At 31.0% G+C, this 27975-nt stretch overlaps 3 protein-coding genes across 7 annotated transcripts in view; 1 reads left to right on the forward strand and 2 right to left on the reverse strand.

Annotated features, from left to right (window-relative positions):
- Positions 1-27190, reverse strand: part of LOC107440947 (alpha-tocopherol transfer protein-like) — a 48576-nt gene extending 21386 nt beyond the window's left edge. The window contains exon 1 of one of the 5 annotated variants that reach the window (XM_016054045.4): positions 27057-27190. The gene's annotated coding sequence lies outside the window, so the exon portion shown is untranslated. Of the gene's footprint in view, positions 1-7351; positions 7491-19357; positions 19577-24403; positions 24622-27056 lie in introns of those variants that run through there. The other 4 variants (XM_016054043.4, XM_021144225.4, XM_071184912.2 and 1 more) reach the window with 4 other exon arrangements.
- LOC147808907 (uncharacterized) lies at positions 3194-3628 on the forward strand. The gene has a single exon (XM_087162729.1). It carries the CDS (start codon positions 3194-3196, stop codon positions 3626-3628), a length of 435 nt encoding a protein of 144 aa, XP_087018855.1.
- LOC147808908 (uncharacterized) lies at positions 13585-27262 on the reverse strand. The gene is made up of 4 exons (XM_087162730.1): positions 27166-27262; positions 22804-23041; positions 16296-17107; positions 13585-16067 (listed from the first exon to the last, which is right to left on the reverse strand). Exons 1-4 carry the CDS (start codon positions 27260-27262, stop codon positions 13585-13587), a joined length of 3630 nt encoding a protein of 1209 aa, XP_087018856.1.
- Between the last annotated feature and the right edge of the window lie 713 nt (positions 27263-27975).

Raw genomic sequence — 27975 nt, forward strand, 5'->3', positions numbered from 1 at the left:
GTTTAATTAATTCCAATGGGTTATGAAATACACCGAAGATTTATCTAAACTATTAGTGAATTTATCATTTTTCTCGTTTTCTTGAGAAACAGGAAAACTACTCAATAACCACAAAGGGGTAAGTAACAACAAAAATATATTATAACATGTGATATACAGGACAAAAGGCTACATTCAAAATGCGTAGATATCTCTTTTTTTAACAATATCTTTTTACAGTTGCGGTTACAATTTAATTTACAATAAACGCTGCCATCTATCGGTGGTTCAACAAGTATTTCTACACATAGATTGAGAATTCTTATTTTATGAAACTTTGCTTTAAGAAGACTCAGTAGCCCCCATCCCCCCCAAGCTCTTGGGCGCATTCTTGGGTAAATTCTAAATCCCCCCCCCAAACTATGCGTTTTACTTAGTGTAAAAATTCCCCCCCCCCCAAGCTTTAAGTGGGCGCATCGTGCGCCCACCTTCCCCCCTGATGGGGGCCCCTGAGAAGACTTCATCTATTTTGAAAAAAGTAAGTAATATTTTAATATCTAATTATTCTCTATTTATAAAATAACATTTAATATTAATTTGAATCATTTTTCATTCATTTAAATATGTTAATTAAAAATTTTGTTAACATTGTGTGCGCATTGGATGCTTTTTTAAATAATTTAAATAACTAATTTCATATTACTATTGCAAAAAATTTTGGCACAAGTTTTACATTTATCTTTTAATATCTTTTAACGTTAAAGTAATTAATTATAAAAACAATGCTTTATTTAATGGAAATGTAGTATGCATTAAAAAAAATCTAAAATATTATAATTTTTTTTATTTTGCAACAAAATATTTTTTTTGAATTATATTAAACGTAACATATATACTATTGCGTAAACATATTAGTCATTCATACCATAAAATTTTAAAATCAAACTTTTGTTCATAATTTTTGATTATGAGTGGATTTAGTCTTGCACATCGTTATTACAAATCCGAAAATTGCCATTATGAAATATTTTAAAATAAAAAAAAATTATATTTAAAAACAAAATAAAATTTGTAGTTTATTGGATTTATAGGGGTTTCCTGTATATGAATGTATTTTTTTAAAATTTATTTTCTAACATAAGTTATAATGTTTATCAAATTTGTCGAACAAGGTAATTTATTTATAAAATAAAGTTTCCGAAAATAAAAACAAAATGTTAAAAAAAAATTCTATAGTTCTAAAATTAACATAAATCTAAGCTCCTTGTTGATGCCAGAAGCACCATCTATGAAATTTTAGTGTGTGTTATGAATCCGAAGAGCTCTGATGGGAGAAATGAGTTATGTGAATAAAGTATTGTGACTAATAATTACGGTCCATTTTCTGAGTTTTGAGAACTTTTATTTTATCGAGAATTTATGTAAACTGAGCTATCGTCAGAGCCATTGTTGGTCCTGTCCATCAGAGCTATCAGTAGTAAAATTAGTGGATAATATACCTAATAAAAGGTACGTGATTTATTATTTAGTTATTGAAGTTCAATATGTTTAAAAGTGCTAAAAAAGAGGACTATGTTCGGCTTGCTGTCGAGCTTAATGTAGACATTTCTAATATCAAAACTATTGTTGATCTAATTACAGCATTTCAGAGTTGTGATACGTATAAAAATAACATTGAGTTAGTTGAAGAGTTAGCAAATTACATAATCGAAGAAAGAAAAAGTGATGAAATCCGATTAATTGAAAAATTAAAAGTTGAAAGAGTGAAATCGGAACTTGAGCTCGCTAAATTGCGAATCGAATCTAAAAGTGAACTACCTGTTGATAGTGTGAAAAACGAAAGTGTAGAATCTTTAAACTCTCTCATTAAAAGTGTGAGGACTTAAACTCATAAAATCCCTAATAGATCAGAAGGACGGGGATATTTCTTTTCGTCATTAGAAAGAGCTTTTATTTCAAAAAATGTCCCTGAGAAATTTAAGGCTGAAATTCTTCTAAATCTGTTGAGGGAAAAAGCCACAAATATAATTACATACATTAAAGATGACGAATTAGGAGATTATTCTAAAGTTAAAACTATAGTTTTGAGAGAATTCGAGCCATCCCCCCCCCAAAAAAAAAATCTGTTTAGAAAATTTTAGGAAAGCGTAAAAAATGACGAGTGAAACGTACGTGCAATTCGCGTCTAGATTAATAACGAGTTGGGAATATTATTTAAAGTTAAAAAATGTAACTGACTTCGAAACTTTAAAGCAATTAATAGTATCTGATAAAATTAATCAAACACTTGATAGAGAGGTTATGTGCTTTATAAATTTAAGAAGCAAGTTCTAGGTTTAAACCTGTAGAATTAGCTAGGGAGATTGATTTATTTTATACTTCTAGGGGAAAACCCGTAGTTGATAATGAGTTATAAAAATAACTCGAAAACTATGTCAAAAGCGTTTCTAACGGATGTAAAAAATACTAAATGTATTTTATGTGATGAACTTCATCCTTTGTATAAATGTACTATTTATAAAAATATTTTCGTAAGTGATAGAGTTGAGTTCGTTAAATCAAAATATTTATGCTTTAACTGTTTAAATAATCATAACGTAAGTGAGTGTAGAAACAAAATCTTTTGTAGTATTTGCAGAAAAAGGCATCATATTTCTCTTCACTTTCCGCGAGAGCAAAAAATAAATAGTTTGGAATCAAATGAATAATGAAAATAGGAACATTCAATCGTCCTTGAATTCTTCGGCACCAATTTTCCAAATGCCTGTGTATTACGAGACGCTTGTCGTATGTGAGGGTGGGGAAAATATATTTTCTTCTACTACAATGAGAAAAGAATTAACAACAATCTTACTCAGCACTTTTATTTGTTTAATTAAAGATGAATCAAATAAGTGTTTTGAAGTTCGAGGATTATTAGACGTGGGAGCGAATTCTAATTTTATGAATAAAAGGTTAGCAGATTCTCTTAATTTAAATAGGTCAAGTTCAAATATAACTGTATCGGGAATAAATAATATGTTTCTGAGCATAAAATCGAAAGTTAATGCTACTATTTTAAATAGAGATAATAGTTTTGATTTAACTTTTTAAAAACTTTTTCGGAAATAGAAAATGTAGAGAGAGAGAGAGTCTAAAATTTCTAAAACTAAAAAAGCTGAAATTTGTGAAGAGCATTTTCTTGAAAATTATTCAAGAACTGAGAGTGGAAAATATGTTGTTAAAATGCCCTTTAGAGAAGATCCGTCGTGTCTGGGTGAATCTAAGAAAAAAGCTTGTGTATGTAAAAGTAAAGTGTTTGAATTCGTTATGGAATCGCCTTGCTAGAGAACATCAATTTTGTGAACTTCACAAAGCATTTATGCTAGAGTATTTAAATATGGGTCATATGGAGGAAGTACAAGAGTCTGAAGAACCAGATGTGCAGTATTATATTCCTCGTCATTGTGTGTTTAGACCTGAATCCAAAAGTACCCCTTTGAGATTTGTGTTTAACGCAAGTGCATTAACTTCTACTGGAACATCATTAAATTGTTTACAGTACAACGGAGGTATGATTCAGGATGATTTATTGTGCATCATGCCTAGGTTTAGAAAACATCAATTTGCCTTTGTTGCTGACATCAAAAAGACTCCTTTTTATATGTAAACAGATAATTTTGGCTTCTGGGTATTTTAAATGTTCACTATTGAAGGAGCTTTGTAACATCCGAATTAGATTTTATTCCGTAATAATATGATTTCTACCACTTTTATCTTTTTTTTAATTTAAATAAATTAACAAATATTTTTTTTTTGAATTAGCAAATATAAATTTTTATTTAAATAAAAAAAAAGACTCTCTTTAAGTTAATATAAACTAGGGTATAGTTAATAAGACTAGGGAAAGAGTAAAGAACTGTCGTTTCCGTAAATTTTGGTATTCGTTTCTCATTAATCAACAATATTGAGGTTTATTAATTATAATTGTGTACTATAAGTCGCGCCAACGATATTTTAAAGTTGAGGGACTTGCTTGTTTGTAAATATTTAATCAGTTCATTTCTTTTCTTTGAAGCACTTTTCAAATTTTAGATTCAATAATTTTAATCTTTCTGATTAGCATTGATGGGGAAGATGAACCTTGTAAAAAATCAATGGATTTGGGATGGAGGTATTGTACTAGCGTCCATACTCAACCGATATTGCGCTATAGGATTTCCACTTTACTTTACTTTATTCCATATAGAATAGAAAATATGAGAGATGTCCAATATGTCATCTCAAGAAATTTTGCTTTAAAATAAATTGATTTTTATCAAACTGGCATTGAAAATTTATGCACTAGAATTGAAAAAGATTTTTAAATAACATGAGTGTAACACTGACTAAAGATGAAACTTATAAAAAAATTTTTGTTGAAATTTAACGTTAAAAAAAAGGAAAGATATTTTTTCCAAGTTCCTCTAACGAAAAAGAAAACAAATGGATCAAAAGTAGAAATTAAAAAAATTTATTCGACTTCAATTTATAAAGAATACAGTTGTATTATGCTTTGAAAAAAAAAACCATTTAAAAGAAATTAAGCATTTAAAATCGACGTATTCTTTTAAATAAAATTATTACTTTCCATTCTGGTTTATTGTGACAGATAATAATCCTTTCCATTTATCCAATCAAGTTCAAATACATTTTATTTAACTTGTAGTGGATGACAATTGATGTTAATAGATCTTTTCCAAATATAAGTTCATTATTTAATTTTAAATAATTAATTTTTAGTATTTATGGTGAATTTTTTTGGATTGTCAATAATTTTATTTTCTGATGAATTTGTTTGAGTTTCTTTTCTAAATTAATTGGTTCTTTGTATTTCATGTTTTTTCCTGGACTTCTATACAAAACCTTCGGGGTACTGAGGGTGTTACTTTAGACAATTGCCTCCCCCTCAATAGAAAAGGTTTTGTTTTATGGCTACCGGGGCCGGTACCCCCTGAAGACGTCGGCTTCGGTGGTCATATTTTTATTTTTATTTCCTTCATTTCCTTTATTGCTACAAGTTATTTTCATTCATTTTTGAGTTTTATGCATATATTTAATACATTTTAAATAAAAAATGTTGGATTTTATTATTACGTTTTTCAATTTTCCTTTTGAACTCACTAATAATACAATTTTGTCTTAATACATTTTTTACTAAATACATTTTTACCTAGTACATTTTTTACTAAAATTATGTTTATGCCCGACCTTGTCAAACAACGCCCAGTCAGATCTCTAAGAACTTCAGAACTGTTTGTGCTATTGAAAACTATTATAATTACTATTTTAACTCTTGAAAGCTCGAAGGTATTAGTTTAGCCGCTGATACTAAAATTCGTTTACACATTTTAATTATTCCGTTGGGCAGAAATGTTCGGAAAATGATTTTCTTGCACGACTTCAGCATTAGCCATTGTTACAAATAAAACTTTAGACTGTGCTGTTTCAACTTATACTGCACATTCAATTATTTTTTACTAGCTCAAAGATCACAAAGCTCTCTGAAACCCAGCGTTTGCTTTGTTTATGTTTGTGCTTTTAAAACGCGTTTCTTTAGAGTAAAACAATTTTAAATCAATGGTAATTTAAATTAATAAGAATAATAAACTAAAAATTTAAATCAATAGATAAAATTTATTTTTCGTGCAATTCCATAAAAAGTTTGATATTAAAATTATATTTGATTTTAAATTATATTATACGATTATATTATAAAATTATATTTGATTTTAAATTATATTATACGATTATATTATAAAATTATATTATAATATTCTTCCGAATTTAAAAATAAATTAATGTCCATAACTTTCAAAATTAAAAATAATTAAATAAATAACAACAATTTTGCAAAAACATTAAAGAACATAAGTAAGAATATTATTCAATAAGAATATTATTCAATAAGAAGAAGTAAGAATATTATTCAATAAAATTTTAGGTTACTTTGAATTTTCGATTTCCCAGAAATGTACTTTTAAATCGTTACTTTTTTGGTTTAGTACTTGTACTTTTACTTGTACTTTTTACTCGTTACTTTTTAAAATAAGAACTTTTTACTTTTTACTCGTTACTTTTTTTAAAAATACTTGTACTTTTACTCGTTACTTTTTAAAAGTAACGTTGCCATATATGAGTAGAACTGAATGTAGTGAATACTATAAAATGTAGTAGAACTTGATGTAGTAGAACTGAATGTAATGAATACTATAAAATGTAGTAGAACTTGATGTAGTAGAACTGAGTGTAGAGAATACTATAAAATGTAGTAGAACCTGAAGTTAAGAATTTGTGTTAAAATGTGTAGTGGAAGTACGATGAAATGCCATTATTTAAGGTTTAATTATTAGTTAAGGAATTTTCAATTGAAAAATTTGTAATAAAAAAAAGTATGCATGCCATGCATTTAAATTCAAATCTGTTTGAAAGTTACTGCAAATAATATTTCAAGTTTTTTTCCGCGAATTTTTTTCACACTTTCTTTTCTTTAAATACGATTAAAATTCTTAATATTTGAATTTAAATATCATAAAACTATAATTAGAAAACTGATAAAATGACGATAAGATATAAGAAAGATGAGAGATAAGATAACTCTTTTTTAAAATGAAGAACGTGTAGAACGTCTTGAACGAGTGTATTATTTTTTATTCTTCTTATTGAACCAAACAATTTGTAAAGTACGTACTGATAAAGTACGTACAATTGTTTATTTTTTAAACACAGGAAATTTTTCATTTTGCTGCGATTAGCATATTAACAAAATGGTTTTACAAAAATTACATTAATCAATTTTTATTTTATTAGCAAATAATTATTTATTTTTGTATTAAATATCAATTTAATAAAAAACAAGGATAAATAAAAATCAATTACGAGGTTTGGTGCGCAAAGCCTCTTATTAAATATTTAAAAAAAAAACACAAGAAATTGACTTTTTTTTCCCAGAAAAATAAGATTGAAAAAGTAAATAAGTAATGCCACTGTTTAGCAAATTCAAAAAAAAAAAAAAATATGCAAAAGAATTTGCATTTACTAAAACACTGGAAATTAAAAAAAAATTTTTTAATCGATGTTCAAACAAGTAAAAAATAGTTCACATGCTATTAAAAACAAATATATTTTTAAAAAACTTACTCGAAAAATCATTTTTTCTATCTAGTCGATTCACGATATTCGATTTATAACTCGATTAAATAATTCGATATAATTCGAAATAATTCAATTTCACGTAAAATTTTTAAAATTTTACCTATTTTGTTTAAAGACACAATTTTAAAGATAATTTTTTTATCTAAATTATATTAAAGAAATGGTATGCGAGTTAAATAATGGTCTCCGCAATACTTACATTAAGTGTCTAACTGCTTCTAATGTGTACTTTCAATTAAGAGTAGCTGTTGCTTTAAAAATAGGAACTTTTTTAAATATAATGATAAGAAACTAACTTAATAACATTTTGACGCTTGCAATAAAGGATTCATAAGTCTAAACGCTTTCTAATGAGATAAAATATCATTACGGTATCATAAAGTTACTGTAGCAGTCTCGTTGAGTTAAGGTTATAATTCATTGACCTCTTAATGCACTTATCTTTTTTATGTATTTACGTCTACAGTCAACCTTGGATTTTTATGGCAATATGAGTAATCTTAAAGGTTATTCAAATAGTTTTCTGCAAAGAATGATAACCAGACATTATTATACATAACAATGTGATGCATATAACTTATAATTTCCGTTAAACAATAATAATTGTATTTTATAATATAATCTAGCTCTATTGTTTTATATTCATTATTTTGCGTAACCCTAGTCACCCTAGTTCGTAAGCACAGATGTATAGTTCGATTTCGTTAGATGATGTAGTGGTCAAGTGACGTGCTCAATTGCGTGCACACTGCTTCAACGTGATCAAAGCAAGTAGCTATCAGTGAGATATTTTAGTTTGAAGCGGAAATTGTGTGTAAACATGGATACGTGAAAGGATGTGATCGAAAACGGGCAATTGCGTTTGGCCATGTCAATGGTCATACGGTTAATGAAGTTGCTGGATTTGTTGGTATTTCGATGCTGACTGTTCAACGTGTCTACAAGCAGTGGTGTAATACACGTCGTCACGAAGGACGACGTCAAAATTGTGGTCGGAAAAAGATCCAGCATGAAAGGGGCCGGAGAAGTGCTTCCCGATTTGTCAATCAAAATCGCTTCAAAACCTGTCAGGAAAACCATCAGTTTGTAAATGAAGGTCCATCCTAACCTGTTAGGGAGAGAACATTGCAACTAGAACTGCATGCAATGAACATTTGGAATCGAACATCGCGTAAGAGGCCATTGTTCACACAGGCACATAAAGCTGCGTGACTTCAGTGGGCTAGAAGTCACCGAACGAGGACAGTTGCTGACTGGTGGAATGTAATATGGTCTGATGAATCACGTTTTTGCCTTTATTCAAAAGACGCACGTCGTCCAGTGCAACGAAGAGCAGATGAAGCATTTCATCCTGAATGTGTGCTAGGCCAGATTCAAGCCGAAGATGGGTCTGTCATGTTTTGGGGGCATTTTTCTTATTATGGATTGTTCCCCCTCATTGAGGTGGCCACTAACATGAACCAACATGTTTATTTTAACATTCTGGATTTTTCAATATGACAACAGCAAATCGGGCTGGAAGAGCATATGACTAGTTTTATGAACCCTCAGACACTCAATACATCTCGACTGGCCTGTAAAATCACCTGACTTCAACACCATTGAAAATTTTTGAGACATGTTGAATTAACGTGTAAAACGCCGAAATCAGCATCCTCGCCATTTAGTGGATTTTCGCGATCAAATCCTTAGCGAGTGGCTTGAACTGGATTCGATGTACCTCCAAAATCTCGTGGACTCACTTCCTAACCAATTCCAGGCTGTTATCGAATCCAAAGGCGGTGTTATTTTCTATTAAATGATGTTTTCCAGGATTTCTCCAAGTGACTAATTTTTTGTTCGGTGTGCTTAGTTTGTATTGCAAATTCATTAAAAGTGTTTGAAAAAAGTATAATTTAATGAAGTTTAAGACTCACTTTCCTAATTTTGTAAATTAGCATTAAATAATCTGAAGCTATATAGAAAATTCTTTACAAAATACAGTCTATAAATGTTTATTTTTTCGAAAGTAAAATCGTACAGTTTTAAGCGCAATCTAAAAAAACAAAAACAAGGACCTGAAATTATGAAATTACTGAAAAGTATCGTTAGTGAAAATTGCAAAGACGCATGAAAAATAATTCTAGTTCCAATGAAAAAAAAAAAAAATTATTCGAATGAAAAAATCATAGAATATAAAATGGTTAATATTAATATAATGCCAACGCTTTCTTTTAAATCTTTATTTTCTTCCTTTTACATCCGCATCTTTTCCTTATTTTAAAAAATTCCAAATAAACTGCAAAGTTTAAGTTAATATCAAAAACTGTAACCCGAAAGCGATTTTAATTTACTTTTGGTAAATGATATTCCTTTTGCAATTTTAGCTTAGAAAAATTGTACTGTGGTAAAATATAGCTTTGAGAATCATTTTGAAATCTTTGCGAAATTTTGAAAAATCTTTTGGGTTTATAAAGCAAATAATAGTAATAACTAGTGGGCTGCTCCCCCTGCTCGCTAACGCTCGCCAACCCCCGAAAATTGCTACGCAATCTTGTATGGTTTGCTTCGCAAACCAGGCTCGCTTCGCTCGCTACTAACTTAAGTACATTGCAAATGCACAAAATTCTAAGAATTCAAAACAGTCATTCAAATCCATATAAAACTTTTTTTTAAAAAAATTACATCTTTTTAGTAAATACTAAGACATTAAAATAAATGTGAATTCAAATAAATGACATGTAATTCATTAAACCTATTAGAAATGTGTTATAGTATAAAATCTTAAGAAAAAATTTTCTAAAATTGATATCTCTTTAAAAAGGTTGAAATTTTGGCTATAATTAAGTCTATTAAAAATTGAAATAAGTGAATTGCATTGGAAAAACCTGCATAAACAAATAAATTCTAGTAAAACAAATAAATTCGTGTTATAAATCAAAAATCGTCAAATAAATTCGTAACATATAAATTCGTGAAAAAAAAGCGCTTTCGACAAAATACTAAAATAGAGATCTATCCACAAAGACTACTCACTTCTGCCTAGCTTATGCTCTCTCTGGTTATTTTAGTTTCCGTTTTTAAAAGCGCTATATGTTGAGCCATCTCAGCTAGATTTGGCATGTGACATTTTTAGCGGCAATCATTGGTCGATTTTCTAGCGTTGCCATTCGGGGAGTTGTAATGAGGCTTTTTTTTGTCGCAGTGTGAGAGAAATATATAGATATAGATAGCAATGAAATCTGAGGAAAATATGTTTTTTTGATGCTGATTTTCAGTAAAAGGGCAGCAAGCGCTTTTCTCTTAAGATAGTTTCTCTAATCATTTATGTTTACAAACATTAATACTCATTTCAAGCAGAAGTAATTTCCCTGAGAGCAAATGGAAATTTGCTCGCAAAACAAGCAGCATTGAGCAGTAATCTTCGGGGTTTGCGATTGTTAGACAGAAGGGTGCGGAACCCACTAATATATTTTCCTTCAATAATAAAATTTATCCACTAATTACGAATTAGTGAGGTACGTAAGCATTCAATATATTGCCTGGCTCATATTTTTCAAAGAAAAATATTATGAAGCGCTATTGTACTTAAAAATAACTACATGATTGTAAAAACAATGAAAAAAATGTATTTGACAATTTTCAAATATTGATGGTTGTTACAGAGCTACTAAAATTGTTGTTTGATGTAATCATGACAATGTTTTGAAAGTCGCAAACGATTTTAAATAAGATAAAGATAGCTATCATATTTAAAATCGTTTGCTATAGCAATCACTTCTCTTAAATTAAAAATTAGATCTTTAGAATTTTTTTTCCTTAAACTTTATTATTGTGAGTTAGAGAATGTACTAGAAATATGAGATCAAAAACATCCTGAAATATGTTTTGATTTTCAAATCAAAACAAGATTTTCACCTTCATTTGTTTTTCTTTCCTTTTTTTCCCTTTTCTTTATTACAGCTCAACGGTTTTACAATAATGTTTTTATGTAAAATCCTTTGTATTTTTTGGTTTTGTGTAAAATTATTAAGGCTCTATAACCTTTTCAAAATTATTGAAAGGACTCTAGTCACCTGCAGAATCAAAGATTCGACATCTTATGAGTCTGATATTTACAGAATAAAGATAAATTATCCGGGAGTATTTCACATGATATCAAAGTTATAGATGAGAAAAACTGTTGAAAAACAATCCGGCACCTTTTGAACTTTGAAATACTGTGATAAACGTTTTTTTTCTTAAGAAATGTAAACATTATTTTGCATTCCCAATATTACTTTTTCAGAATGTTGTGGAAAAAAATAAAGACTGATCCTAATAATCTTAATAACAACATTTCATTGAATTTGTGACGTAGTTTTGAGATAAAATCAAAGTAAACATCTTTATTCGAAACATCTTTAGTTATCTAGCAACAATTTTAGTTCAAAAATACCTGAAAATTATCAGGGTATTTTCTAATGTGTAAAAAGGACAAGAATGCCAGTGAAACTAAAGAGATAAGAAGCAAGGTGAGAAAGACAATGGAATTCAATGCATTGACCCTGATTTAAATTACCGGAAGTTTTGTTATGATAAGAATATTCAATCTAAATTTAAGAATTTCTACTTTATTTGCATATTTGCTTTCAAATTAATAAAACAACTCAAGTATTGTTTCAGTTGAAAGTTTTATTTTAATGTTCTGTAGGCTATTATAGTATTTAAATACAAAAAGAAAATGTTTTTGAAATTTCTTTTTTTTTTTAAATGTATACATTCTTTTCATTTTTTGCACCGTTCTAACGAATAGGCAACTGTACATCGCAAAATTTCTGCGAGTTAAAATATTAATATTTAATTTTTTATTCCTGAATAATATTAAAAATGTTAGATTTACTTTTATCAAACTTATCCGAACCTTAATTTATCCTCAAATTTATTTGATGTTGACTCTCACAAATGTCTAATTTTAAATTGAATATCGTTTTTTTACTTGTTTTTTTTTACAAAATATGTATATTAAAATTTAAAATGAAATTTTAAATCTTTAAAGGCAATTTAAAGTGAAAAATTTGAAATATGCGTACTCTAAATTTCCTAAAATGTTCTTTTCACTTTTTGATGTAAAACGTTTTACAATTGAAAAAGGTGCGAAATTAATTAAGTAGGAAAAAGTATTCAGAACTTTAGCATCTGTCAAATTTAAGCTAAAAGTAAAATTAAGTTTTTTTTTTTGTATTCTATTCCAGATTTAGGTATATTACTTTTACATTTTAAAGAGAACTAATATTATTCATTTTTAAATAGTAAAAATTAATCTTAATTGTTTTCGGACAAGAACAACCTCCAAAATTTATTAAGTATTGATAAATTAGATTCTCTCTAATAATTATCATAAATAAATTGTATAATTAATATAAATTGATTAAGCTTTCTAATAAGGCGAAATTCCTGCTAGTAAGTAAAAGGGTTTCGCTCGAATGGTTTTTGGTAAAATGGTTTTTTTTCCGAATAAATTCATATAGTTTCAATTCTTACATCTAAATTCTTCATTAACTATAATCTAGGTAGGATTAGTTTAAAAATCATAACTTAGACAACAATAAGTTTCAGTAAATCATATATAAGCTTCACTACGCTTTTTTTATACCACTAAAAATTTAATTTTTGAAATAAGTATAATAAAAGTAATATTGAAACCATTAAAAATACTTTGGCCAAAAAGTATTGCGGAATATATAAAAATAAAAATAGGAAGCAGATAAAAATCCCATTATAAATAATTCAGACAATTTAATTTCAAAATATTTTAAATACATTTATATAGCTTTCGTTAATTTATATTTCAATATACTTCAAAACGTCTCATTATCGTCAAAATATCGTCGTCAAACGTCAAAATATCGTTAAACGTCAAAATATGTTCGAAAAGAACGATATAACTTGTATAAAATGTTTAAATATAAATTTTGACAAAAATTATAATATTTGAATGTTGATGAAATATGCTATAATTTGAATAAAAAGAAAAGGAAATATATGTAACGAGATATAAATTTAGGTTATCTTAAAACTGTTCAGTTATATTTTTTAATGACTTTAATTTAATGTTTATAATTATTTATCGACAGATTAAAAATTGCAACATTCTCACAATTTGAATATTTATAAGAAATAAACATTATAGTATGGATTGTTGGATTTTGTTGAGAGCAAATCAGACTGAAAGTCACGTAGAACAAACTGAAAACTTAACTTTTATTTACATCAAAAAGAATATAAAAACAATAAGATGTTGCCAGCACAGGAAACTCAAACTATCTAACTAATCTCGAACTCAAACCTCAACATCCTCCCCACCCTGGTCGACCTCGAGGGGGATGACCAGAGCTACCGGACGGGTTATATTGTGACCATTAACTCTCAGCTCACAGGATCTTATTTTTCCATCTCGTCCTTCATGCAAGTTCACCACTCTAGCTTTCTTCCACATGCAACTCCTATTGGGCGCTCCCACCAGCCTCCCCACCAAGCCGCTCGTGGGGCGATAAATTTCCAAGTTATGCCATTTTGGGCATAATATTGCTGAGTTTTAGCTGATGACAGAACTTGCCATAGCAGAATCAAGTCCTTATTTGCTGCATGAAAAGTGGTAGCATTGTCGGTATAGATTGTGTGTGGGAGTCCTCTGCGGCCAACAAAACGTTGTAGTGCCAAAAGAAATTTGTCTGAAGATCCATTACATGAAAAGAAATTTGTGGTAAGATCCGACACAAGTTCGATGTGTAATGCACGTGTTGTTGCGCAAGTAAATAGTGTTATGTAGGCTGTGTCTCTTGATTTCAAACATCGAATATTCACGGGTCCAGCAAAATCAATTCCTGTGGTAGTAAATGGAGCAGAAGGTACAACTCTTTCAGGAGGTAAAGAAGCTTCGATTTGTTTTCCGCATTTCGCTTTGAACAGCTTGCAAGGTAGGCATTTGTGAATAACTTGCTTTATAGCTTGACGTCCTCTTAAAATCCAGAAAGTTGAACGTAACTCGGACAGGATTATACGCACACCTAAATGGTGAAGTCGTATGTGTGTATGCTGGATCAAAAGGTGGACAAAATAGTGTTTACCATCGAGCAATAAAGGGTGTCGCGTGTCAGAAGAAATGTTTGAAAATTGCAGCCTTCCCCCAAGGCGCAAATAATTATCTTCAAGAAAGGGATTGAAACAGGAAATTTTGGATTTTTTCAGCAGGGGAAGTTTATCTTTTAAGGCATTTATTTCAGCTGAGAAACATTGATTCTGTACAGTTTGTATCCAATAGTTTTTAGCTTTCTCTATTTCATTACAACTCAGTTCATGAGTTATGCGTTGCTGTGTCTTACAGTTGTATACAAAACGTAGTATCCAGGCAGTCACACGAAGAAGTTTCGTATAAGAACTATAACGAGATATGTCTATGATGGGTTCTGTAGTTGCAACGTAGGAGGATTGAAATTTGGTTTTTCGTGATTTAGCGTCAACTAAAGGCTGTGTACGTGTAGATAAAACTTTGATAGGCCAAGTTTCTGGATCATGTTTCAGCCATTTCGGACCGTGCCACCAAGATTCTAAAATCGATAACTGTGATGGAAAGGTACCACGAGTAAGATAATTCGCTGGGTTATCTGTACCGGGACAGTGGCGCCATTGTGCTGAAGTAGTGTTTTGAAGGATTTCTGTTGTTCTGTTGCAGACAAATGTTTTCCACTGGTTAGGATTTCCCTTTATCCAACTTAAAGCTACAGTAGAATCGCTCCATAGTATTGCAGTGTAAGAATTCATGTTCGTTTCCTTGCAAAAATATTGGAGTAGGCGAGCTCCTAGTAGTGCAGCTAACAATTCAAGTCTCGGAAGGGTGACCCTTTTGAATGGGGCTAGTTTATTTCGACTGCAAATGAGATGGATCTCTGTAGAAATATCATCTGCGTGACGCGCGTACAAGCAAGCACCATATGCACGTTCCGAAGCGTCGCAAAACACATGTATGGTAACGTCGGAATTTTCGGAAAAGCCAATCCATCTTGGGATGCATATTTCATTCAGATAGTGTAATTCATTTATCCACTTGTGCCACTGCTGTGCTACAGATGGAGGTAATAGTTCATCCCACTGAATACCACTAAGCCATGTATCTTGAAACAATATCTTCACAACTACTGTAACTGGAGCAAACAAGCCTAGAGGATCGTAAAACTTTGACATCAACTTCAGTAGTAAGCGTTTTGTTACTGGTTCTTTACATGCTTGAACAATTTTTGTCTGCACATCAATTTGAAAAACATCACTGTTAGTGTCCCATTTAACACCCAAGACTTGCGTGATATCCTTAAACGAGACGTTTTCTTGTTTCCACATATCTTTCAAAATCTTAGAATTTGTAGTCCATTTGTCTAATGGTAGGCTAATAAGTGATGTAAGTTGCTGCAGTTCTTGGTAAAGAATCAGAGCTTCAGTATCCGTAGACGTTCCCGTAACAAAATCATCCATATAGGTGTTATTCTCAATGTGTCTAGTTGCTGTAGGATATGCTTGTTTGTGTTTTGTAGCCAATTCGCGAAGAGAAGCTGCTAATAAAAATGGACTAGAGACGAGTCCAAATGGAAGACGTGTGAATCGATAGGTTACAATTTTATCTTCAGTGCGGAGTCTCCCATCAGGAGTATATGTAGTATTGTACCAAATAAATCGTGTTGCATCTCTGTCTTCTTCTGCTAGAATCAGCTGCAGAAATGCTTGTCGCCCATCACTAGTGATTGCTATTTTAGAAAGTCGAAATCTCAACAATGTGGCTAAGATATCGGGAAGAAGATTTGGTCCTACTTCAAGAGCGTCGTTCAAAGATGGGTGACCTGGAGAATGTGAAGATGCATCAAAAACTATACGCCACTTAGTTTCTCCATTTGTGATTTTCTTTACTGCGTGATGGGGCAAGTAAAATAAACGTTCCTCATTATGTGTTTCTGAGACAACTTCAACGTGTTTTTTATCAATGTAATCTTGCATGTGCTCAAAATATTTTTCTTTGAATTCTGAATTTGCATGCATTTTCCTTGTTAAAGATTTAAATCGTTGAATTGCGACTTCATAATTGTTCGACGAAAGTTGAACTCCTGGTTTCCAAGGCAAATTTACAACTCTTCTACCATCGATGATTTCAAAAGATTGATGAAAGTTCGTTAAGAGTTCAGAGTTGTGAGGACTTATTTTTTCTTGTGTTGGTTGTATGCCAATGCTCTCTAAGTTCCAGAAATTTCGTACCACATTATCTAATTCCTGAGTTGAAGTATCCACATCAACATTATGAACCGTTGAAATGAAGGAAACTGTTGCGTGTGATCGAGTTCCACTAAGTACCCAACCAAAATTTGATGGGACCAAGGCCAGAGAATCCGACAACCTGACTGGAGCTTCAGAATTCATAACAATCCAGTAGTAATCTGCACCGATTAAAATCTCAATTGGTAAGTTCGACAATGAATCATCTGGATCAGCAAATTTCATTCGCTTGTTTTTAGCAAAGAGTGAAACATCCGTTGATGAAGGTAGGTGTGATGCATATTTGTTGGAGCTTTCAAATGCAGTAACATTAACTTTAGATTTGTCCCAGATACTTGATAACTGAAATTTGACTTGTCTTCGCATGTAGCCAACATTAGCTGGGGATTCAAAGGCTTGAATGTCCAAATGTCTGGTTGAAATTACTGGAAGTTTTAAAGTATCCACAAGATTAGAAGAAACGAAACTAGATTGACTTCCACCATCCAATAGACAACGTGTCAGTTTTGTAATGCCAGTGGGCCCAGTTATGAAAACTCGTGCAGTTTGCAAATGAACGAAATTGGAAGACGATACATCAATTTTGTTTGTAGATGTAGCCGCAGGCTGCTCATTGGTTAGAGGTTTGCATATTGATGTATGGTGTTTTCTCTTGCATTTGGAACAGACAAATTTTTCTCTACGAGGGCAATTTTTTTTGTTATGTCCTCGGTTAGTGCACAAAAAACATCTATTACTAGTCTTCAATTTCTGTATGCGCACGTCTATGTCCGTTACAACATTGCACTGTTGAGGCCAATGTCCGACAGTTTCACAGAAAGGACAAAAGGGTGACATTATTTTACTTTTGGTAACTGATTTAGAATTCACGCTAAAATTTTCTAAGGAGGATTTAATAGGATAGTCTGGAGCAAGTGAACCTTTAATATTACTTGCAGTAATTGATCCCTCGACCTCTTCTGATAAAAATTTCATTAATTTTGAAATATCGCTTTCACCAAAATTTTCACGTTTGGCATGTACAATCCAGTTACGACAGATTTCATGAGGAAAAGCACGAAGTATTTTAGGAGCCAAAATTCTTCCATATGATTGAGTTTTTTCTCCTAAAGCATCTAAAGCCTGTATTCTTCGATTACAATCAATATATAACTCATTTACTGCTGCTGGAGAGTGATTTTTGACAGGTTTTAGGTTTTCTAAATAATCGAGATGAGCCTGTATTATTTTATCTTTATCGCCATATTTCGATTTCAAAATATTCTTTGTTGTTGCATATGTTTCTGCAGTTATATTAATTCCATCAACTATTCGTTTTGCTTCTCCATCTAAATATCCCCGCAAAAAAACATGCTTGTCAATCAGCGATAAACTTTCGTTTTTGTCGATACAGTTTTCAAAACGCTCCCAAAAACTATGGAATTCTTCAATTTCGCCGTAAAACGTATTTATTTTTATTGTAGGCAACTTTACTGTAACATTTGAAGGCGAAGCTGAAAAATTATTTATATTGGCAGCTGTTGGCGATGTTTCAGAAATTGAATTCGTGTTCCGATTTGTTGTTCTTTTGAAATTAAATAACGCCAAATGAGCATATTCTGTGTATCTTTCGCATTCTATTATGTCTTCCTGATATTCTTCATCATTTAAAAAATTATGTATTTCATCGTCTGCCAAGGTTAATTCTTTAATTTTATCTTGTAAACGTTCAATGTTGTATTCTTTTTCAGTTTGTGTACTAGCAGCATCGTTCAATTTCGTCGTTAGTTTCGTAATGGCGGTACGTAGCGTTGTTCGTTTGCGTTTAAATATTACAAGTTTTTCACTACCGGTAGCCATTCCAATTCAGATTTTTGACGAAAGTAATTATAACAAGTTCAGTATGACTCACCGAGTTATTTCGGCACCAAATGTTGGATTTTGTTGAGAGCAAATCAGACTGAAAGTCACGTAGAACAAACTGAAAACTTAACTTTTATTTACATCAAAAAGAATATAAAAACAATAAGATGTTGCCAGCACAGGAAACTCAAACTATCTAACTAATCTCGAACTCAAACCTCAACATGGATTATAAAAAAAATGTAAATAAAACAATGTAAAAATTCACTAATTGCATGCCTTAATAATACATTTCAGAAGTAAATAAATAAGAATTTAATTAATTTTGAGGAGAAAAAGCAATTGGAACAACGTCAGAAATTATCAATTCTCTAACTTCCCGATAAATTTTCGAATTAAATAATTAAAAATGAATAATTTTGATTGATAGTAAAAGCAAACAGAACAATGTAACTAAGTTAACTATTAAAATCTCGTTGATGAATTTAATAATTAAATATATAAGAATTATTGATTTTATATTTGGAAATGAGAAATTGTCAAAAAAAAATGTGTAAGAAGTAGACAATTACACAACTTACTGATAAATTTCAAAATTAAATAATTAAAAAGTAATACGATTGGACTTTTTGAATAAAAATTCCTAACAAAAGAAAAAGAAATAAGAATGTAAGAAATGCAAAACAAACTGATAAATTAAGAATTAAAAAATTAGTAATAAATACTCTTGTAAATTTTTAACGAGTAAAAGCCATTAAATGTAAAAATTAAATAAATTGCCGAGATAATTTTTAATAAAATAAATTAGAATAATAATATAATTTTAATAAAATAATTTTGAAATAAAAAATTCTAACAAAGCATTGTAAGATGTTAAATATACAACTAACCGTTAAATTTTAGATTTAATTAACTAATAATAAACACTAGTGTACTTTTTAATATAAAAAAAAATACCAATAGAACAGTGGAAGAAGTTTAAAAAAACACAACCACACATTTAAGAATTAAATAATTATACTAATGTACATTTTAATAAGTAAAAACCAACAAATTAGCGCAAGAAGTTAAAAATGATACAATTTACCGATGAATCTTTCTTTAAACAAATTATGTTAAATGTTAGGTACTATTTCATGAACTTTTAATTTATACAGAAATGTTTTACCTGTCTAATCTTAGTCTACTTGTGACGATTAGCCCGCGTTGTTTATGAGGTATGTTGACATTGAAACTGAGTCCATTGATTTTATATTATTGAGTTAACTGATAAAATTGAATAGAAAGAACGCAATACATCAGAATAAACAACAACAAAAAAATCAGTACTCGTGATTTTTAAGAAATTTCTTTCACAAGCATTGATAGATAAAGAAATTTATATAAAACAAAGTACACGCATAAAAATATTTGAATCTAATTGGAAACTCGATGCTTAATTTAAGATAAAAAATTTGCAGTGGCATTAAACAGTAATAATTGGTATGAAATGTTTCTAAATCTTAAATGGCTCAATTTAAATAACAAAAACATTTCTTGTTTTGTTCCAAAGTTAAACATGACGGAATAATATTTAATTTAAAAAGCAAAGACACAATATAAAGCATCTTTTAAAATATTAACATCTTTTAAAATATTAATATTTATACTTTTAAAATTTATGCTTTCATATAATTTTTCAAAGTTAACAGCCAATGAAATAGTCTAAATCTATAACATATGTATCTAAATATATAGCCAGTGATATAACATAAAAAAGAGACAAAAAAGAATTAAAGAAAAAATAAATTAACTCAGGAAAATTAACTGGGGGAATAAATTTACTAGAAAAGACAATGTATTATTTTTAAAGGGACGTTTAATTTTCTGTTTTGAAGTATATAATTGTTAATAAGCTATTTCATGGTTCTAAATCAATAGGAAACTAAGAATTTTTTTTTATAAACCTCTTAAAATATTTAGACACAAAAAAATATAAGAAAAAATCTCGCTTAGTTATTTTAAAACAAAATATTAAATTTCACATCGAGGAACATTCTAGTAAGTGTATTAGCTTTCTTTTAAGAGACGTTTTATATTTTATTTTGGGATGAAAAATTACGTATATAATTGTTAATGAGAAATGTCATGGTAATAAATCAGTATGAAATTAAGAAAAAAATTGATAAATCTTGTAAAATATTTAGAAACTAAAAAAAGAAGTTATTTTTTTAGTTATTTTTCAAAGTTATGTTGTTGTTGCTTATGCCTACTTGACCAACAGAAGCATTAAATCAAGTCCATGAACTCATCCAAAAAGCTCCCAAAGCTATGTACTATTGCAGCAGGGTTGGAGACTAGGTGGCTCTTCTGGCAGCCAACACACGATAGGATGTGGGCAGGAGCAGACTGGTTCATATTGCACTTAAGGCAGGGTGGATAGACTTTAAGGCCCGCAACGTGACGTTAGGATTGAGTGTGTCCGCTTCTAAGTCTGGCAAGCGCCGTTTACTTTTCGGACGGAGGCCTCTACTAAGGGTTGGAGACCCCAGGTGGATCTTCTGGCAGCCAATACACGATACGATGTGGGCAGGAGCAGACTGGTTCACATTGCACTTAAGGCAGGGTGGATAGACTTTAAGGCCCGCAACGTGACGTTAGGATTGAGTGTGTCCGCTTCTAAGTCTGGCAAGCGCCGTTTACTTTCGGACGGAGGCCTCTACTAAGGGTTGGAGACCCCAGGAGGCTTTTCTGGCAGCCAATACACGATAGGATGTGGGCAGGAGCAGACTGGTTCACATTGCACTTAAGGCAGGGTGGATAGACTTTAAGGCCCGCAACGTGACGTTAGGATTGAGTGTGTCCGCTTCTAAGTCTGGCAAGCGCCGTTTACTTTTCGGACGGAGGCCTCTACTAAGGGTTGGAGACCCCAGGTGGCTCTTCTGGCAGCCAATACACGATAGGATGTGGGCAGGAGCAGACTGGTTCACATTGCACTTAAGGCAGGGTGGATAGATTTTAAGGCCCGCAACGTGACGTTAGGATTGAGTGTGTCCGCTTCTAAGTCTGGCAAGCGCCGTTTACTTTTCGGACGGAGGCCTCTACTAAGGGTTGGAGACCCCAGGTGGCTCTTCTGGCAGCCAATACACGATAGGATGTGGGCAGGAGCAGACTGGTTCACATTGCACTTAAGGCAGGGTGGATAGACTTTAAGGCCCGCAACGTGACGTTAGGATTGAGTGTGTCCGCTTCTAAGTCTGGCAAGCGCCGTTTACTTTCGGACGGAGGCCTCTACTAAGGGTTGGAGACCCCAGATGGCTCTTCTGGCAGCCAATACACGATAGGATGTGGGCAGGAGCAGACTGGTTCACATTGCACTTAAGGCAGGGTGGATAGACTTTAAGGCCCGCAACGTGACGTTAGGATTGAGTGTGTCCGCTTCTAAGTCTGGCAAGTACCGTTTACTTTCGGACGGAGGCCTCTACTAAGGGTTGGAGACCCCTGGTGGATCTTCTGGCAGCCAATACACGATACGATGTGGGCAGGAGCAGACTGGTTCACATTGCACTTAAGGCAGGGTGGATAGACTTTAAGGCCCGCAACGTGACGTTAGGATTGAGTGTGTCCACTTCTAAGTCTGGCAAGCGCCGTTTACTTTTCGGATGGAGGCCTCTACTAAGGGTTGGAGACCCCAGGTGGCTCTTCTGGCAGCCAATACACGATAGGATGTGGGCAGGAGCAGACTGGTTCACATTTTACTTAAGGCAGAGTGGATAGACTTTAAGGCCCGCAACGTGACGTTAGGATTGAGTGTGTCCGCTTCTAAGTCTGGCAAGCGCCGTTTACTTTTCGGACGGAGGCCTCTACTAAGGGTTGGAGACCCCAGGTGGATCTTCTGGCAGCCAATACACGATACGATGTGGGCAGGAGCAGACTGGTTCACATTGCACTTAAGGCAGGGTGGATAGACTTTAAGGCCCGCAACGTGACGTTAGGATTGAGTGTGTCCGCTTCTAAGTCTGGCAAGCGCCGTTTACTTTCGGACGGAGGCCTCTACTAAGGGTTGGAGACCCCAGGAGGCTTTTCTGGCAGCCAATACACGATAGGATGTGGGCAGGAGCAGACTGGTTCACATTGCACTTAAGGCAGGGTGGATAGACTTTAAGGCCCGCAACGTGACGTTAGGATTGAGTGTGTCCGTTTCTAAGTCTGGCAAGCGCCGTTTACTTTTCGGACGGAGGCCTCTACTAAGGGTTGGAGACCTCAGGTGGCTCTTCTGGCAGCCAATACACGATAGGATGTGGGCAGGAGCAGACTGGTTCAGATTGCACTTAAGGCAGGGTGGATAGACTTTAAGGCCCGCAACGTGACGTTAGGATTGAGTGTGTCCGCTTCTAAGTCTGGCAAGGGCCGTTTACTTTTCGGATGGAGGCCTCTACTAACACTCCGAACGCGCCTCTTTTTATCCTGCGCGACGGACGAGGCAGTATCATAGCTTTTATTTTGTTGAGTCATGGTAAAGGGCTAGAGATGCAGCTTGAGGAGGTCCAAGACCTTGAGGCACCAAAAGTTGAAGTCTGACTTTGCCTCATGCCTGCAGATCTTTTAGCTGGGCAAATTGGAATGGCCTTCACGCCTTGGGTGGCCCTACCAGGAGAATAATCTCCCGACGTACTTCGCCCATTCCACCCAGGAACACTGTCCCACCACGTTGAGTCAGTAAAGCAGGACTTAGGGGGAGAAGTTATTATATAAAGCTTGGCGAACAAAGATTCTTCAAAGAACACGTATTCTTTGGTCAAGATTTAAAGTTATGAGTTTCAGGAAGTTTCAAAGTTATTATTCAAGTTATTTTTCAAAAAAATATCAAATTTCACGTCAAGAAGCATTCTTGTAATTGCACAAGCATGGATTTGAATGAAGCATTTTTTAAATTTTAAATGCATAGAATAACGTTAAAACAACATTCCTTCAGCTCTTTCATTCTCTTTCAGCTTTATCAGCTCTTTCAATATGCGTATATTCCATTTCTAAAAATATTTATTATTCATCTTAACAGTTTAAATATTCTCCGTCATTTTATTGCATAACACTCTATTTGTTTCATATAAAGAAGCATTCTCTATATCGAGGAGAAAAAGTATTATCGTCATTGTACGACAAATGAATAAAAGCATCGAGCTTGTCAAGACAATTAAATAAATGGAAACTGAATTTTTGTTTTTAGGAATGTATTTATTTAAAAAAAAACAATAAGGACTTGATATTTAAAAACAATTATTTTTCATCACTGTTGATGAAATTAAAACTCATAGTTCGAACCTGTTTAAAATAAATTCACTTAAAACCTTAGCCTTATTAAAAACAGTTACAAAAGAATTTTGGTGATAAATGTGTTTTTTTTTTAGTTTTATTTACTTTTTTGTACAAATCAATAAACATTAAAATATCTAAGTTAATTTCATGTCAATAAATTATGAAATTGAATTTTATAAAGAATAAAACACATTTCATTTGATTGAAAACTATCACAATTAACTTAAAATGTTTTACCTTTGACTTATTTTTAAAGTTTAAAAGCTATTTTATTTTTTGCTATCTAATTTTGTGTTGGAAATGATATATCAGACAATTTTTATATATTCAGGGATTTTTATCATAAATATCTTTATTTTTATAAGAAATATTGTCAATAAAATCATGCAAAATAAGGTTTTTTTTCAATGCAATAATCACTTAGTTGTTGCTTGTGAAACTTTCTAAATTCATATCTGCATCATAATTAGATCAAAAATCAAGTTAGAATGTTTGAAATCATTCAAATGTTGTCTTAAAACAATTTAGTTAGGAATAAAATTGTGCAATACTTTTTGCATATTAGTAAGTCTAAACATTATTTTTGTTTCCTTATGATTATATTACGGAAATATTTCATTGAATGATATTTAAAAAAAGATTGCAATGAAATGAAACGTTCAAAATTTGAATACTTTTCGATAATAGACAACTATATACGATAATAGATAATAAACAATATTATACGTATTACTAGTATATATTAGTAATTCTAAGCACATTTGTTTTTGTACGATTATCTTGTAATAATATTTCATTAATCAATATTAAAACAATATTACAATAAAACGAAACTTACAAAATGCGAATTCTTTTCAATACTTGACCACTCTCAGAGCAAATGAGTTAAAATTATTCATGATGATTTTTATGTAAGTGACTGACATATCATGCGAGCCATTTACCTCGTAAGTTTTTGCAAATCGTCATTTAAATCGATAAAAGTTAAAGCTTTAATGTTTACTTTTTCTTATCACTTATCTTTGTGTAAAGAATTACACATATCTGCCATAGTTCGCGTTGTTTACCTAATAACCTCTCTTATTAATGCCACCTATTTAGTTATTATGTAACTATTTACAAGTTTAAAAATGATAATTGATGAAGTAAGCTTATTTTTAGGTTTCCCTTTATCAAAAATAAATCATGAGGTTTTTTGTTTTTGTTTTTTCTAACTATTGCAATTTTTAGATCAAGAAAAACGAATAAAGATGCTAATGATGTAAAAAAAAAGTTTCTTTTTTTAAATACATAAAACTAGGTGGTTTAACATTAGCGTTTGCTTGATGGTTAATGTACAAAAATTGTTGGTTAAGTTTCTTGATTGTAATCGCATGCACTTTATACCTTGGACTCAAAATTTTTATTAAACGTATTTTTCATACGTTTTTACGTCATTTTGTATTAATTTTGATCAAAATAGGACAAAAATGTTGTAAAAGTTAGCATTTTAATAATTTATGGTACTAAAAAACAGCATGACACACCGGTGCCTTTTTCTGCTTTAGAGGTAAAATCTACTAAACAAGACTTACTTCCAAACAATAAAGTTTCAAATTTCCAGTTATATTAAATCATTCATCAATAAATTACTCATATTACAACTATTCATAGAAATTTTTTTAATTTTCAAAATTAATTATTAGTAACTTTTTGTGTATTAATGATTTTTTTTCTTCAAATTACTATTTTTAGATTTTATATCTTAAAAAAAAAATAATTCTTCGAATTTAACAGATTTTTTAGTTACTATTAGAAAGTTTTTATAATTAAAATATACCAAAATATATTTTTGCTTGTTTATCAGAAAGTTAGAAAAGATTATATAAAAGGGACACAGGTGTCCTAGCTGCGTCAAGGGGTTAATCAGCACCTGACAGGACTTTAAATTTACAAGTCTTCAGATCAACTACAACCAGCTTGTCTGATGGGAATGCAATGCTAACAGCATAACCTCAATCATACCATTTATCTCGAAATCATAGAGTTTTAACCTCCACTAAAAAATGCAAAAAATGACCTTAAAAAGGGCCAAAAATGTTCTTAAAAATGCAAAAATTGCGCAAAAAATGCCTTAAATAAAGTAAAAATATTGAATTAGAAAAATATTTTGGTCTTTAAAATTATTATGAGTCATTTAAAAAATATGAAGCGATGCAATACTTGTTCTACGTTCATTAAAGTTTGAAAAATATGTTTTATATCCTAAAATAACAAAAAAAAAGGAAAATATATTGACACCAAAATATTTTTATTTTGTATAGAAACTGTAATGGATATAACAACTTCCATCTCATAATATTACTAAATATCAGAAGTACATTGGATTATTACATGTTTTTTGATAATTTGAAATGTAAAGTAAATGTAAAAATGTCCAAAAATGCAAATGCCATCAAAATCCGGGCTTTAATAATAAGCTAAGATCATATGGCTATTTTATTTTAACTTCCTTGCAGCATATTTTTCTTATCAAAATATTATTAGAAAATTGCATATTTTTTATTACTTAATTCAAATCTACATATATTTAAAAATTAAAATTACAAGCAAGAGTTTGTAATTTTTTTTCTCACTATAGAATTAAATCACAAAATAATTGTCGGAAACTTGAAATTAATGAATAATCATATAAAAGTTAAATTTTTAAAATTATTCCTTGTCAAACTCAGATTTTTATTTCTGAAATACAAAAGTAAAACGTATATAATAATAAATATATGCAATGCTCTTTGAAGTGTGAGAAATTTTAAGTTTCCAGTTTATTTAAATTAGGTACAACGAATATTTCTTTAAAAATATGAAACTAAATTAAAACTGAAAGATACTGGTTATTTTAATTTAACACAATTATGTGTTCATTATTTCAGCAGAATTTAATTTTAACCTTTATTTTATGAACTGAACACTGAAGTATTTATAACATAATTACTTAGCTTACAATACGATGTAAACAGTTACTGATTTATTTCATTCTGGCTTAATAAAGGGATCGCCTTTGTAGTTTTAACAAAATAAGATTAAATATTATGAACTCATTTTTGCTTAAATAGATCATTTTACGGGACAATTGAAAAATAGTTTTTAAATTTAAGAAAGATATTTGTTCATTTATAGCAGAATTTAATTTTTACCTTAGTTTCCGAACAGAAAACTGAAACATTAAAAATACAACAACTTATTTTCAGTTAAGGAGGAAAACAAAGTTAGTGATTTATTCCATACTAAACTAATCAGGGGAATAGCCATTGTTTTAACAAGACACGATTCACTACTGCAAACTCATTTTTACTTAAAATTATCATTTAATTGATTTCACTGATTAAGATTGGAATTTAGCTTCTTAATTACACAAAAAAAATTGTTCCCTTTTAGAAGAATTGAATTTAAATCCATCGTTATTTCATGAATATTAAAAAAAACTGATATATTCTTAAAATAAGAACACTTACCATCAATTAAACGATGAAAATTAAGTTATCGATTTATTCCAGACAATATTAATCATCGTAATCGCCATTGTTGTTTTAACAAGATGAGCTTGAATACCACAAAACTCACTTTCACTTAAAGGGATCAAGTGACTTCTCGCCTTGAGGTAAGGAAAAAGTGGAAGAACTACGAGTCTTGTCCTATTTTTACTTCCGTACACAAACATTTTTTGTGTATGTTTTCTAGATTAAAAGCTTGACATTAACTTCTTGATTTCAGACGATAGTCATAATTCTAGGCCGAGAGTTTCCAACACGTGGTGAATTATTTTTGTAAGAAATGAAGAACTTGGAAGGGTGTCGATCTAAACACGTGTTTTATATAAAGCAGTTTTGGCTATAAAACAAAGATTTCTTTGCTTTTTTTTAAAAAAAATAGAACTGTTTTCCTCCTAATTTTCCACTTTTTTAGGTTTTATAACTTGTTACCAAGGATAAAATTTATTTAACTAATATTTTAAGTAAACACTGACATATTTTTGTGCTAAATAAGAGTAACTGAATATTTTTTAGTTTCATGAATTAATATCCTGTTTCCATATGTAGCAATACCTTCGCACATGGCAGTTCAGGACTAAAATATCAAGATAAACATTCCTTGGTGTAACTAACATTCATTTGAATTGAACGAAGAAAAAAAAGTCGCATAAACTTCCAACGGTTAACAACCACAATAAGATTCTAATCAACTTCAGGTGCATCACTGAAATAATTTGCATCGGCGACTGCAGTTCCAGTCTTAATACTAACCCGAGTTTAAAAAAGTTAAGTTCAAGTCTTAATACTAATCCGAGTTTTAGAAAATTAAGGTTTCAACATGATTTTTGCTAATATTTTTTATAAACTAGTTTGGTTTTTTAAATATATTCAAGCCATTTAG

This window comes from Parasteatoda tepidariorum, chromosome 5, assembly GCF_982258835.1.
Source record: "Parasteatoda tepidariorum strain Cologne lab strain chromosome 5, Ptep-v5.0, whole genome shotgun sequence".
Classification (NCBI taxonomy): Eukaryota; Metazoa; Arthropoda; class Arachnida; order Araneae; family Theridiidae; genus Parasteatoda; species Parasteatoda tepidariorum.